The sequence below is a fragment of the Homarus americanus genome, unplaced genomic scaffold (assembly GCF_018991925.1).
Source record: "Homarus americanus isolate GMGI-L3 unplaced genomic scaffold, GMGI_Hamer_2.0 scaffold28, whole genome shotgun sequence".
In the NCBI taxonomy this organism is placed as follows: Eukaryota; Metazoa; Arthropoda; class Malacostraca; order Decapoda; family Nephropidae; genus Homarus; species Homarus americanus.
Genome location: NW_024742238.1, coordinates 7,724,964 through 7,739,636, shown reverse-complemented (window position 1 = coordinate 7,739,636; position 14,673 = coordinate 7,724,964). Strand labels below are relative to the sequence as shown.

General features: G+C 38.7%; 1 protein-coding gene across 7 annotated transcripts in view; it reads left to right on the top strand.

Annotated features, from left to right (window-relative positions):
• The window catches only part of LOC121876673 (hepatoma-derived growth factor-related protein 2-like), a 53,592-nt gene that overhangs the window by 8,394 nt on the left and 30,525 nt on the right, over window positions 1-14,673 (top strand). For 5 of the 7 annotated variants that reach the window (XM_042382021.1, XM_042382018.1, XM_042382022.1 and 2 more), the window contains exons 2-6: window positions 8,470-8,546; window positions 10,384-10,516; window positions 11,435-11,615; window positions 12,378-12,583; window positions 13,695-13,881. In XM_042382021.1, coding sequence (XP_042237955.1) covers window positions 8,470-8,546; window positions 10,384-10,516; window positions 11,435-11,615; window positions 12,378-12,583; window positions 13,695-13,881 — 784 coding nt within the window. The remainder of the gene's footprint in view (window positions 1-8,469; window positions 8,547-10,383; window positions 10,517-11,434; window positions 11,616-12,377; window positions 12,584-13,694; window positions 13,882-14,673) is intronic. The other 2 variants (XM_042382020.1, XM_042382019.1) reach the window with 2 other exon arrangements.

The following is a 14,673-nucleotide window of genomic DNA, read 5'->3' as shown; positions in this document are numbered from 1 at the left end:
ATCTTCTCATGTAGCAGCTCTTATTTATGTTGAGGCCTACCTGTACTAAACTGTACATTTGTGTTGAGGCCTACCTGTACTGAACTGTACATTTGTGTTGAGGCCTACCTGTACTAAACTGTACATTTGTGTTGAGGTCTACCTGTACTAAACTGTACATTTGTGTTGAGGCCTACCTGTACTAAACTGTACATTTGTGTTGAGGCCTACCTGTACTGAACTGTACATTTGTGTTGAGGTCTACCTGTACTAAACTGTACATTTGTGTTGAGGCCTACCTGTACTGAACTGTACATTTGTGTTGAGGCCTACCTGTACTGAACTGTACATTTGTGTTGAGGCCTACCTGTACTAAACTGTACATTTGTGTTGAGGCCTACCTGTACTGAACTGTACATTTGTGTTGAGGCCTACCTGTACTGAACTGTACATTTATGTTGAGGCCTACCTGTACTGTACATTTATGTTTAGGCCTACCAGTACTGTGTATTTATATTTAGGCCTACCAGTACTGTGTATTTATGTTGAGGCCTACCTGTACTGTACTGTACATTTGTGTTGAGGCCTACCTGTACTGAACTGTACATTTATGTTGAGGCCTACCTGTACTGAACTGTACATTTGTGTTGAGGCCTACCTGTACTAAACTGTGCATTTGTGTTGAAGCCTACCTGTACTAATCTGTACATTTGTGTTGAGGCCTACCTGTACTGAACTGTACATTTGTGTTGAGGCCTACCTGTACTGAACTGTACATTTATGTTGAGGCCTACCTGTACTGTACATTTATGTTTAGGCCTACCAGTACTGTGTATTTATATTTAGGCCTACCAGTACTGTGTATTTATGTTTAGGCCTACCTGTACTGTGCTGTGCATTTATGTTTAAGTCTACCTGCACTGTACATTTATGTTAAGGCCTACCTGTACTGTACAATTAAGTTTAGGCCTACCAGTACTGTACATTTATGTTGAGGCCTACCTGTACTGTGCATTTATGTTGAGGCCTACCTGTACTGTACTGTGCATTTGCAGTCTGCGCGGAAAGGTAGGTTGCGTTAGGGCCGACGAAGAAAGTTCTCGCGTAAATAAGTTCATGTGTTGTGAAGGCTGTCCCGGGATGCGAGATGTTAGTACGCTTGGTTGGTTGGCAAGTAGTCACCTTTGACAACTGAGCCTATGTCACAGCTTACTCCCAGTGCGCTCCTGGCAATCGTGAAGGGAAGAATAACTCTGCGGGTTTGCGCGCCCCATAGCCATTGTTTGCCTCGTTTACGGTGCATTACCCCGAAATACTGTAGTGGCCATCAGAGATATCCAGGAGGGTTACTACGAGGGACGACATTGCAGCAGTGATTGCTTTGTACAAAGCAAACCATGAACTGAGAGATATTTCCGCTCAGACTGGTGTGGGGTTGAGTGTTGTGCAGCGTTACCGTGAGCTTGGAGAGGACGTGTTGCTAGCTCCCCTACGCAATTCTGGTAGGCCTAAATTATTGTCTCCACGGACACTTAAGGTTATTTCACGCCAAGTTAAGTCCAATCTTGCCTTCACAGCACGCAAGGTGAAAGAGAGAAACCCACATCTTCTCAGCCAACTCATACTTTGGTTTCATTACAGCGGGAAAAATAATATCGCCTCGGTCACGTCTCCTCAGCTGGGTTGACACAATTATGAGCAACATCTACACCTTCCTTTCTCTGGTAATGTTGATGGGGCTAGTGAAGAAGAATGCATACCCCAATTACTGGGGCACTGACCCACGCAATCTTTGGGAAACAATGTCTTGTCGACCTATTCACCAATATTCTGTGATTTCTTCACTTCTATGACAACCTGCAGCTAGCAGCTTACAACAGGATGAAGAAAGTGCAGCTCATCTTCAATTATCTGAGGCAGTGGTTCAACAAAGTATTTGCCCCTGGTTAGGGTGTGACCGTTGCCCTCCAAAAATAAAAAAAATGGTCCTACAATGCTGTTCAAAGTTTTAGTGTTGTGTATTTATCTAGGAAACACCCCTGTAAATTTTCTTGGAGATCGGTGCATGTTTGAGCTAGCACTGTCGGCTTTACAAAATAACAAGGAATATTATTATCTAATGAACAAATTTAGTGGAATTTCTTTTATTAGACTTATAAGATATACTAACACCAAGCAAATGATCGATCATATCAATCTTAATACCCCTAAAACAATATTATAGATTAGTACGAAATAGAATAATCCCAATAATTGCATTTCTAGGTTCAAGACCCATTTCTCTCAACTGGCGTACAATGAAAAAAAGAAATACTATTACCCCGCAATGCCTGAAGTGTTTGAGGAGTGCCAGCAGGAGATGGTGGACTTCTTCGATGAATCTCTAGCCCAACCATTTACACGTGGCGACTACAAGGAGCTGGTAGAGCTTTGTCTGCTGCTTGTAACTAAAGGATCCGAGCCAGTGAACTTCACGATGGTCTACCCCGGCGCACTTCACAAAGCAAGGTGGATGGCTAAACTGCTCTATACCCTCAAGATTGTTCTTTTGTCAGACCAGATCAAAGAGCAGTTTCCCAAAGCCGAGGTTGTAAATAAAAGTCAAATCAGCAAGTTAGAACGGTTTGCTGTGTTCACAGTCGCTGTTTATGTCCCATGGTGGATTGTTTGCCCCGTTCCAGCATGTGCGCCACTGAATGACTTGAATTTGGTCGAAACCTTGGCTGAATTTGCCCCATATGACGCCACAATAGTTGACAAAGCACGTGTGGCACTCGGTAGACACACTTGGTACCTAACTGAGGAGTTGGCCCCACTGGCTTTGTTCTCGTCCCAAGTACAAGAAAGGACAAAAGAGGAGATGAGGAAGGCCCTTCTTTGCCATGAAGGCACTGAAGTTACTAAGAGAGTGGGGTTCAATCATGGGGGCTATGGAAAGCCATATCTTCCCCCTGTCCCAGAAAGTGGCACTGCCCTGGTGGACCTAATTGGGCCTGACTCAAGCCGGTTCTTCACCATTTTAGGCATGCCCTATCAGTTTCTCCACAGTCCAGCCAGTGAATGGGCGGATCATGACGACTACAAGCTTTAGGTCGTCAATGAGGCTGCAGAGCGTGGTGTAAAACTTTGCCATCACTTTCTTAATGTTGCCAGGGATGAGGAGCGCTTTCAAGAAGTCCTTCAAGTCGTTGAAAATGACAAGACTCCGCGTTCCTAATCTGCGCAAACGATCATCTGTTTACGAACAGAAATCATGGTTTCTTGCTCTAGAGAAATAATACCTTGTGAATATATGATAAAACCCCTTAATGTACCATGAGAGAATAAGAACGATTAACTTTTTTGTGTTAGTGATAACAGCTTTTAATTAAGACAGGCAAATGATTTGTGTTAATATCCCTTATGATGGTTGTGTAATCTCATATATAGGCGCGTATGCCGTATATGCAAAATCGCTATTTTTCAAATTGCTGGTGCTCTCACACATGCATGAATCTTCAAAAAATTGCACGTGGGTATTTTTATGTCAATATGCAACACCAAAATTTTGAACAGCATTGTAGGACAAAGTTGGGGCAACTGTCACACCCTACCCCTGGTGCACTACAGTACCAAGCTTTGTTCCATGGTGATTGCACCTGGCCGTAATCGTGTAGGTCAGTGATTATTATCAGTCAGTATCAGGTATTGTCACTTATCACCGGTGTTTTTTTCTTTTCCTTACAGTGAGAGGACATCACTAATGTTCTCATTGTACTCTGTTTTGATGGCTGTGAAGTGGGTTTTGCTATGTTTTTTGTGACAGTAAAGTGCTCTGCCACTGTTGTTGTGAACATGATGTGACCAGTATCGGCCACAATAATGTTATCATCGTAGGTGGTCCTAATACATCACCAACGTTCAAGCAAAATATCATAAATAGGGAGATCATAAATTGGGGGATATTGTCCCTGTACAGGCATCCCCGAGTTACGGAAGGGTTCTGTTCCTGACAATCTTTCCGTAGCACGAAATCATTTTTCCTATTGACTTTCATTATATAAGTTGAGATGTGTTCCTATGGAAATATTTTGAGGCCCAAAAAATTTAACACTAGCATATATGTCTGAAATTAGATGGGTTTTACCACATACAATGAGTCATTCATAATGTAACAGGATAATGAATGAACTAAAAACTCAAATTTTACTTACCAGAAAGGATGTTGACTGCTGCAGGAGGCGGTGAGGAAATTACCCTCCTGGGAACAGGTCACCAACCCACATTGGGGCCTGGGGGGAGGGGAGTAGATTGAACCATAAATAAAACAAATTGAAAAACTAAAACAAATCAACAGTGAGAAATGATATACACGGGTCCTCATTATAAGTGGTTTCATACTTAAGTAGTCAAATAATTGTGGAACTACACGTAAAAAGTCCCAGAAGTTCAGAGAGTCTAAGACTGTAATCCGTTGATCATTGGGAGCACAAGCGTTTCAGTGATTGAAATTTCTGCCCGCTTCCCATACTGTTTAAAGTTCATCCTTGTGGCCCGCTCTATGCATGATCAGCACCAGTCGCTGTGTCCATAGGCATTATTTTGATGTGCTGCAAGAACTATAATTATCTACTTTGTTGTGCTTTTGGTGACATTGGTGGATTATTTTTGTAACCATCAGTTCCAACCTGATGCAAGGTGGTGTAGTGGCTAAAGGAAGCATAGTAGTTATGGGATGAACGTGAAATTAGAAGTTACATGTCTTAAGAAAAGTGGTTAGCGTGTCTCAATGAACCACTTTCATTGAAATGAGCGTGCGAGCGCGTGGTTAGGTAGCTTGAGCTGTATCAACACACCGACCCCAAACGACTTTAATTACCTTAAATAAGCTCATAAAATGATGCATAATCATATGTTTAACAAAGGTTTCTAAGGTATATATAAATTTTATGGGTGTCACTTACATGTGATGGTCATGATTAGACCCTATTCCTATTAATTTTTATGAGAATTAATTCCCATTTATAAGTTGTTTCATAAGCAGTGGCTTTTTTCTGATCCCTATTAACCACTCATAATAAGGGCCCCCTTCTGGCAGTCCCCGACTTATTACAGGGATATGTTCCTGGACCCTGATCGTAAGTCAGAACAGTGTTAATTCCATAGGTTAGGTTAAAGCTCAACCCTGCCCATACAAAGCAATAATAATATCACATACATAACAAATACTGTAAATAAAGTGGTGTTAGAATAATGTAAAATATTATATTTTAATTTCAAATTTTTTTTTTTTAATATATTGGGATCCTGTTTGTAAGTCGGACAGTCTTACCTCAGAGACTGCCTGTATATCTTTGTAATATTATACCTATATTATAAAACAAATCTTACCTCTCAGAGTGATGGCAGATACTCAGATGTTTATGGTATCCACAGAAGGGAAATAATTAGAGTTCACACATGTGATTCTTGCAAGTTTGGAAAATTTTATATATTGTTAAATAAACAGATAAACACCTTGTAAATGGTCATATAAAACACTATTTATCACTTAATACAGTGCTGTAGCTCAGAACATCTATCGTCTCCACAGAAGGGCATTAATACACATTTTACACACATGACGGTTACAAATTTGAATACTGTAAGTAAAATATCATAAAATATGGAAAAATGTGAAGTTGTTTGCAGTCATATTTCCTACCTCTGCTGACGGCCATGTAATATTTCAATGTGATTCCGATCTTTTAAAATTTTGGTTTTTGCATAATGTAATATAACTGATAAGTAATTTGTCTTAGTAATGTCTTATTGTGGGTAAAAATAAGTACTGTATATATATTAAATGCATCCTCCAAAAGCATCAATTTACTACCAGAGTTTAACAGTTAATTCATGTACAGGTATAATATTTCTGATAAACTTCCTGCATGCTTATGTTTGAAATAATGAATGTATGTATCTTTATATAATTTAACTAAATATCTTTCTCATCAGAAATGGTCATCCCAAAGATTATGAATAAACTCGTTTAGAAATACAGTGTACTGTACATCATTACTTCAGGATGAAATCGGACAGGTTTCCATCAGCCAATCAGCTCTAACTCTTGAGTAGGGAGTGGGGGATCTTTTCTCAGATGAGAATTAACGTACTATAGCAGTTTGGGTGGTTGGTCTATCCAGTGTTAGTAGAAAGTGAAACTGGAGTACCCGGAGTTGTAAGAATATAATATTTATGGAAGCAAACATTTGTAGCACAAATGTTTGTATAACGAGGGATGCCTGTATCTCACAAGTGTCCGTTTTCACTGGCCAAATTTGTACTTTGGATAATTCATTAAGGGTAGAGCCCTGAAGTTGTTGAATTAAAGAAGTTCAAGTGTATCTAGCAGTTCAGATTATTACTGAAACAAAATTTGAATTATATTAAATATATATTTTTTTAAATTCAACCTTAATTTTACATTAGATACTTACACCCGTATTATTAAACATCATCTTCCCTTGAAGAGGGTCGTCGTGTTTCAACCCGAGTTTTAAACTAAATGAGTCCTGAGGGACATCGCAGTACAGTACTTAACGGGTTGGTGTGGCGGTAAAATTAACTAATACCGATAAAATTAATTTGTAATATTGGTATTAGTTAATTTTACCGCCACACCACTCCGTTAAGTACTGTACTGCGGTGTCCCTCAGGACTCATTTAGTTTAAAACTCGGGTTGAAACACGACGACCCTCTTCAAGGGAAGATGATGTTTAATAATACGGGCGATAATGTCTTCATCACTTAGTCAATGTAGTTTGTTCCTTATGCTTAAGAACAAAAAAACACAAACCATGGACTCCCTGATCCCCAACTTCATCAAATCCCTGCTAAGCCTCCAGCCAAAACATTACTGAAAACTTGAAATGTACCATACATTTTTTAAACCTTTTTATTTATATACAGTATTGTACAGTACAGTAATAGAGCATTGTTAAGGGTAAAAGGTACTCATACAGTATTGTGGACATTGAGTGGAATGACGAATAAACTAGATGCTGGTAGTAAGAGTGAATTAACGACATTGGGTGAGGGCTGAGTCCATTATTACAGTAAAGCCCCGATAAGGCGGATATCGCTTAAGCCTTACAAAATTATTTTCTTAAAAATAATAAAAAAGAAAAAAGTAGGACAAAATTTGTCCTCCAATGACACGTCTGCAAATTTTCTAGGGACCAAGGCATCAGCACGTGGGACACAGGTGTCGGAGAGTTATCAGTTGTTGCATTGGGGAATATTATTTCATTCACAATGTTTTTTCTTATGTTGTCATAGGTAAATGCGTGGTTTATAAAAAATTTTATCACTGCAAATCACTGTTTTCAAATTAGACTACAAGATATGTATTTCTCTCATCCGTATTTCGATCGTACGCCTGTCAACGGGAGCCTGGGAGCGAGTGAGTGACCGACCACGAGTCAGCACGTTGTCTGCAGTTGTATCTCTCCTCCCTCACTGCCATATTTCACTTGATTTACTGTTATTATTAGTATTTACTGATATAATAGTGCTTAATAGTGATTAATCATGGCATGCACACACCATCCTACATACGTACTGTGAAAAAGTAAAAGAAATTATTATCCTAAGGGCAAACACATAAAGGGAAAATACATTTCTTTGCACACAAGTTAGCTGGCTAAGTGAGGGAGGGGAAGACGGTCACAGAGTGTAGAAGGGGGGGGGGGCGTTGCTAGGGAAGTGGCGTGCCAGCTGATGTTCGCTACTATGGTGAAACGGAGTAATATGCAAATGGCGGCTATGTTGAACTTTCATTTGGCTTTTATTTACTGATTTGACGATACAGTATTTTTTGTTGGTTTTATTTTTATTTATTCCCCACATTTCCTGGTACTGTATAAAAGTATTGTATATTATTTTAAGAAAACTATGGCTACAGGAGAAAAATATGCACAAAAGTTTTTTCCTAAATACTCCCTTCCATAAAATACGGTACTGTATTTTGTGTCATTATTTATCGTTTTTATACATTTAATACATTCTCCGTAAGCTGGAGTAGCATTCATATTTTTTTGCATTATAATTGATAAATTAAACAATAACCATGGCCCCTAGGAAAGTGTTTGGTGTCCATAAGGGTAATGAAAAGGTTAAGCCTAAGACCTTATCAGTGAACTAAAAGTAAGTGTACAGTACTTTTTAAAATTAGTTTTGATTAAAAAACATGTATTTCTATCATAAAACTTGGATACATTGGTGTTGTACTCGCTTTTTTGTTTAAAATGGCGGTCTTTTGGGAATAATTTGCTCTAAGGTGGAAAACCTCTTATCCTGGACACCCCTTCCCCCCAATTAGTCCGCCTTAGTGAGGTTTTACTGTACTTCTGGTTTTTGGCCACCTGCACCAACACAGGAGGAGATTTGAAACACTACAAAGAGGATGAAAAATGTGCCTTAAAATGGAGAATGCCTTTAATATACCAGTCTTTTCTTCTATTTTTCAGGTTGAGCATTTTGAACCAGATCCATTGGGCAAACCACTCAAGAAATACCCAGTCTTGTTCTATGGGACATATGAAACGTAAGTACAGTACAATATTGGTGCTGGAAGTACCTGTAGTGGAAGTTAATTACTGCAGTTGACCACTACTGTGTGATTCATATAGTAGAACCTGTAGGTGTAATTGTAATTAGTTTTTCTATTTATTTTACATATATATTATGGACCAGTGTCTAGTGATTGACCTGTGGTGTAATGGTCAGCATGCTCGCCTCGCAAGTGAGTGGATCTGAGTTAGATCCCCGGACAGGGTGAAACTATGGGCAAGTTTCTTTATGCCATTTGCCTCTGTCTGCCCAACAGCAATTTGGGAACCTGGGTGTTAATCGATTTGCAGATTGTGTTCTGGGGTAATGGTTAGCCAGTGCAGTTGGCGAGTTGTCCGGCCTTCTCAGACTGTTCCTTGACACTGGGTCATGCAACTTGTTAACTTAGGGTGTGGTTGTTGTGTTGGCAACAGCCTCTAAGCCTTAAATAAATTCACACTTAGGTGGCCCTGAGGCCGGCCATCCTTGATTTCGAGGGGCATCCATTATCTAGTGAGCAAGTGAGACTGGGCCCCTATGGGCTTGACAGCCCATTGGGGGCAGTGCAGATACAGGACAAGGAGGCAGTGTGATTTGTTCTGTATTTGACTGCCTTTCACTTCCCAAAATGTAAAGTTGATACCCATTAACAGCAAGGTGAATAAGGGTGCCCTGGGAGCAAACCAGGAACTCTTAGGACAGGAGACGAGCACTTAGTATCCACTTGGCCACCACACCCCTCGTGAGCTACTAAACACCCCTAATGTACCACACAACAGTTTTCATCATTGCTCCATCATACTTTATGTCTATCAGCAGTATGTTAGTGCTCTCTGCTGCAATGATAGATTCCTGGGCTCACAACTTTATAAAGAAAGGTTAAAAGATCCCACCAAAGGCTGTAAATATTCTTTAGAGGAAAGACAGGTTCGCTAATTACTTTGAAAGCTTAAAAAGTGCTGATGACCCTTTATCACAAAGGTGGTGCTTAAGCAGTTAGAAAAAATAAAGTGGTAATAGTCTTACCATTGTGTAAAATGAATCTGATAAAGGTGGTTGTCAAGAAGTACAGTATGTTCACAGTATCAGTATTGACCAGCCATTAGCACCCCAGTTATAACAGACCCCAACCTAAACTAACCATAATATGCTCCAACAGGGCTGGCTGTAGCTTCTGAGGGGCCCTGTGCAAGATAATGGTTGTGGGCTGTTTGATGTACTGGTTATAACCAAACCAGTACAGTACTTTACGCATCATTGGTCAACATGGATTTAGGGTTTAATGCTGTTGTCTTGTCTTGGGAGGGAGATGCTCAGTTACAAGAAATGGTTGTGTAATAGGGGACAGAATGTTGTATAGAGGATCACTTATCCATTATACTGACCTAAAGTCAAGTTATTTGTTGAGATGATACCATACTGGGATATTTTAGGTATTGTATTACATAATATACATATTGCTTTAGTTCAGCTCAGAAGTGCAAGGCATCAAGCAGACTTTGATGCCATCACTACAAGAGCAAACATTATACCTGTGACTTGCCGACAGCCTGTTCTTAAGACCAGACAGGATGTGCGATTGTCACAGACAGCAGATGTTATTGTAGTGACTTTTGTGGTGACTTAAAATATTTTGCCCATTATTAGTGCACAGTTAGTGGCTAGAAATGTTTCCATTTCATATACACTATGTACAGTAATTAACATTACTGTATACATTTAACATTTTTTAACTCATATCCTGGATATTTTCCTGAGGTTTGCTTGTGTTGTATTCACCTATACATATACATTACTGTATATAATACCATATATACTCTCTTTTTTTTCAGAGCATCTCTGAAGCCTGATGACATATTTCCATACAATGAAAATATCGAGAGATTTGGCAAACCACAGAAGAGGAAAGGCTTTAATGAAGGACTGTGGCAAATTGTTAATAATCCCAATTTTGACCCCAACGTAGTAAGTTTAATAGTCGTGTTCTGTAATTGTTAGTTTAACCAGTGAGGACTGCAGGATTGTTCTCTCTCTGCTTATTTAACAGAAACAACTGAAGTTTTCTCCAGCGAACTTGGTCTAAGTTTAGATAATGATAATATTCAGGTACTGTGCAATTTTCTAAACTCTCTGCATAAACACCAGTAAACAAACTAAATTCACATTTGCTTATTGTGTTTATTCAAAAATATCTAATCACTTACCTGTCAGTTTCAACACTTAAAGTCACTGAATCCCCTGAGAAAAGTAAATCTGAAACAGAATATTAAAACTTCTACACTATTTAACAATTTCTTGTACAGTATTTGAATACAGTACAGAAATCCCAATACAATCAACACAAAATTTATTTCTTTCATTAAACCACTTACTGTATGCTGCCAACCATCTACCCACTTCCCTGTTCACACACAACAAAATTAAGAAATACTGTATTAACAAAATTACTTGACGTTCTCTTAACACAGTTTAACTTAACTCAAAATCTTTCACATGGCCCTTTGAGTAATTACCCCATTAAACAATTCATTTCACACTGTAAAGCAATTTAACTGGACACAGAGGAACTAATAGCTTATAGTTCTTCACAGACAACTGAAATAATGGTGTCAGAGTACATTCTCACTGACACCAAACGACCAAAGATCTTGAAGTAACAGATGGTGATCCACTGTGTCAAAAGCTTCAGAGAGATGCAGCAAAACCAGAAGGGAGTAGTTTCTTGTGCAAGTGTATTTACTTTGTTTTGACAGCTACATGTCCTGTCATGTCTCACCTCTGGTATGGTGATATGGAGTGTAGGAGCATTCTATATTTCTCAGGAATTACTCAGTCTAAATCTACGTTAATATTATTTGAATATACAGTATTTTTTTTTTCCAGCCCATTCCACCAGAAGTACTGGCAACTGCTAACTCTGCACCAAACACACCCAAGACTCCCATTGCCAAAGCAGCAAAGAAACTCCAGAACAGCACCCCAGCAGTGGTAGCAACAGATGAGAAGTCTGATGAATCTGATGTGGATCCTGGCGACTTAGTTATTGATGAATCTGCTGGAAAAGGTATGCAAAAGTAGAAATTGTTTAAGAATTTTTGGAGGCTCTGATCCTTACAAAAGAAATAGATTAATTGATTTGGTGTTAGCATCAAGATATAATTCAACCTAGAGAGCAGCAATCAGATAATCATAGCTAACCCATGCAAGCTTTGAAAATGGGAATAAAATGGTGATGATGAGCATATTATTAAGACTTGGCACTTCATTGAAAAATACAAATGCAGTTATGTACATGTTCAGGTGTTTTGTACATTTACAGTAAATTATCATGAATCACAAATTAGGTAATGTCAGAAAAAATTGCAGTTGGAAATTCCTGTTCTGTTCCTACCCACTTGCAGAATGTGGGTGCCCACTTCCAGTCTAGCCCTCATATAGTGCAGTGATTCATGTAAAATCTACCCGGTAATCTTTATTTTGAACTTTTTGCGCTAAAATACATTTCAGTGTTGGAGAAGGTTTGGGTTAAGCGAGATGTCACTGTACATTGACAAGAACAAAAAAGAGGAGTGTTGTGCTAATGGCAAAAGTGGTGTACAGTATGGCAGTTTTTGTTGTGTGGGTTGCTGGACATAAATTTTTTTCTTGTAGTTAAAATTAGTGTGATCTTAACACTGTACAGTTGTTCTTTGTCAGTGTTTCAAAGTTGGTGGTTTGAATTAGAAATGGAAAGAAAACTATCTAAGACTACAATAGTGTCCTGGTGGTCTAGAGGTAACGTTTCCCAGTCACACACATTATTTTATTTTATTTTTTTTTTTTTAAGGTAAGAGAGGAGGCAAAAAGAGAAAAAGACAAGACTCGGATGGAACCTTGGAAACCCCAGCAAAGAAAGCTGCCTCGTCAGATGTGAAGAAGACTCCCAAGGACACACCTAAACAGGTTCGTGCATCCCAAAAAGACACACCAAAGGACACTCCAAAGCAGACACGCTTGATTAATAAAGAAGGTTCGAAGGAGACTCCCAAACAGGTTAGTCTCTTGTTAGTTGTACTACCACAATAGGACTTCTCTTGTTCGCACACTTTGGAGAACACAAAATTCTCTGAACTAAGGGACCACGAGCCCAAAATACCAGGTACGTACAAGACTTACGTTTGGACCAAGTGGCCGTGAACATAAATTATCGCCTGCATTAAAGGTACCATTGATGCTGTGATCCCAGATTAAATATAAGGTTAGAAGTGGAAAGACAATTTGTGTGTTGGTTGGGAAAGGAAGAGTGTGGCTGCAAGATGGTATGATGAACTTACGTGACAAGTGAATGGAGGGTTGCACTTGACTGCTTGGTATGAGGCATGGGGGAGAGAGAGAGAAATGAATATAAACTATAACACAAGTTTATACCTTCTCGTGCTAGCCTAGTATGTAGAGCTGCCAACAAATAATAAAAGCTGACAGGTCTTTGGCTTAGATTTCATCTCTGTTGGTAAAAAAAAAGTCAGTCATGTACAGTACTGTACACCAAGTGTACACTACTACCTGTACTGTACTAGCAGAATACAGTATGCCGATTCATGTTAGTAGTATTCACACCACTCAAAATGCTCATTCGGTGACTTATTTTATCAAACTTTATCTATAACGTAAAACCGATTTTCTTATAAAGATGATGGAAATCGTGAGAACATAATGTTAAGGAGTACAAAGAAAATAACAATACTGATGGGGGGTTAAACTTTAAAGTCAGATGCTTGACAAGCTTATGCCTTAGGGTGTTTTACATTTGGTATCCTAACAAGCTTGCTGAAATCATGACCCTGGGGTCATAAATGGCTTCATGCTGAGAGTTATATGTTTTATGGTTTTATGTAGGCAACTAAAGTTTAAAAAATATTCTTTTTATCTCACTAGGGAAATAGATGCAGTTAGTGAATGTAAATGACATGAGTATTTTTTTGTCAAAGTTGTTGAGCTTTGCAATGTTCTGTGATTTAATTTGTTCACAGTTTCTTGCTTTTAAGTGCATTGCCTCATAAAGTAAACTCCTCTTTCCCCGAGCATCACAGTAATATCATACTTTGCCTTTAGTCTTAATTTGACATTTTTTATTCATATATTTTTTAATTTATTTGAATCTCAGCAGGCAGGAGACACAACAGAGCCACAAGTCAGTCGGAGTGGACGATTGATTAAACCCAAGAAGTTCCTAGATGAGGGAGGAGATGCTTCTCGGCCACCCTCGGCCGCTGCCGGAACCCCTGTGGCAGGTACAGATGTACCCTCAGACACATCTGTCCCCACAGACACACCTGCCACAACAGTATCAGGTGAGTTGTTTCACAGCAGGATATAAAAATAGGAATATTATTCATCTGGAATATTAGGTGTGAAACAATAAACTTATTGTGTATACGAGGTTGTGTATAAGTTTTATATACAGTACTGTATAAGTGCACTCTTGTTGTATTGTATGGTGTAAACTTTTGTCATGAATGTCAACGTAACAAATTGAGAGTCTACAGTTGTACTATTAATACTCAACTCTTTGGTACAAGAAAAGGAATTTTTTTCACAAAGAAATGTTAATGATTATCCCTGTTGGTGACTTGATTTAAGATTAATATTTTAGCATCTCACCTTGCATCATTAGTGGTGAGGCTAAGCAAATATTAAGTGAGAAGAATGAATTTATATCAAGGTAAATAATTACAGTGTTACAAGTGATATGGTTCATATGTGAAAAGGAAGCACCAGGGACCCCTACGGTTCCTGATTGTAAAAAAAAAATGGTAGAGACCTTGTAGTTTGGTCTTGAGAAAAATAAGATATGTAAGGTGTTGTCAAATGATGTTTATGGGTTCTTGTTTTGTTGGTCAGAATGCTCCTTGGGTGATGAACAACACTCCTGTGCATATGTGTTTTTTTATGTTAAATACTCTTTTCAAATCATTATACTATCAGTGGAGTGCTAGATATCTAAGTGCCTAAAGTGTACATGAATTTAGCTCAGGCATACCTGTGCTCTAGGGAAGTCATCAGATGAAGTAAAACTGATTTTCTAATGTATTGAAGGTTTATGTGTAGTGACATCTTGGCTATTGTTAAAAATATGTAAGCTA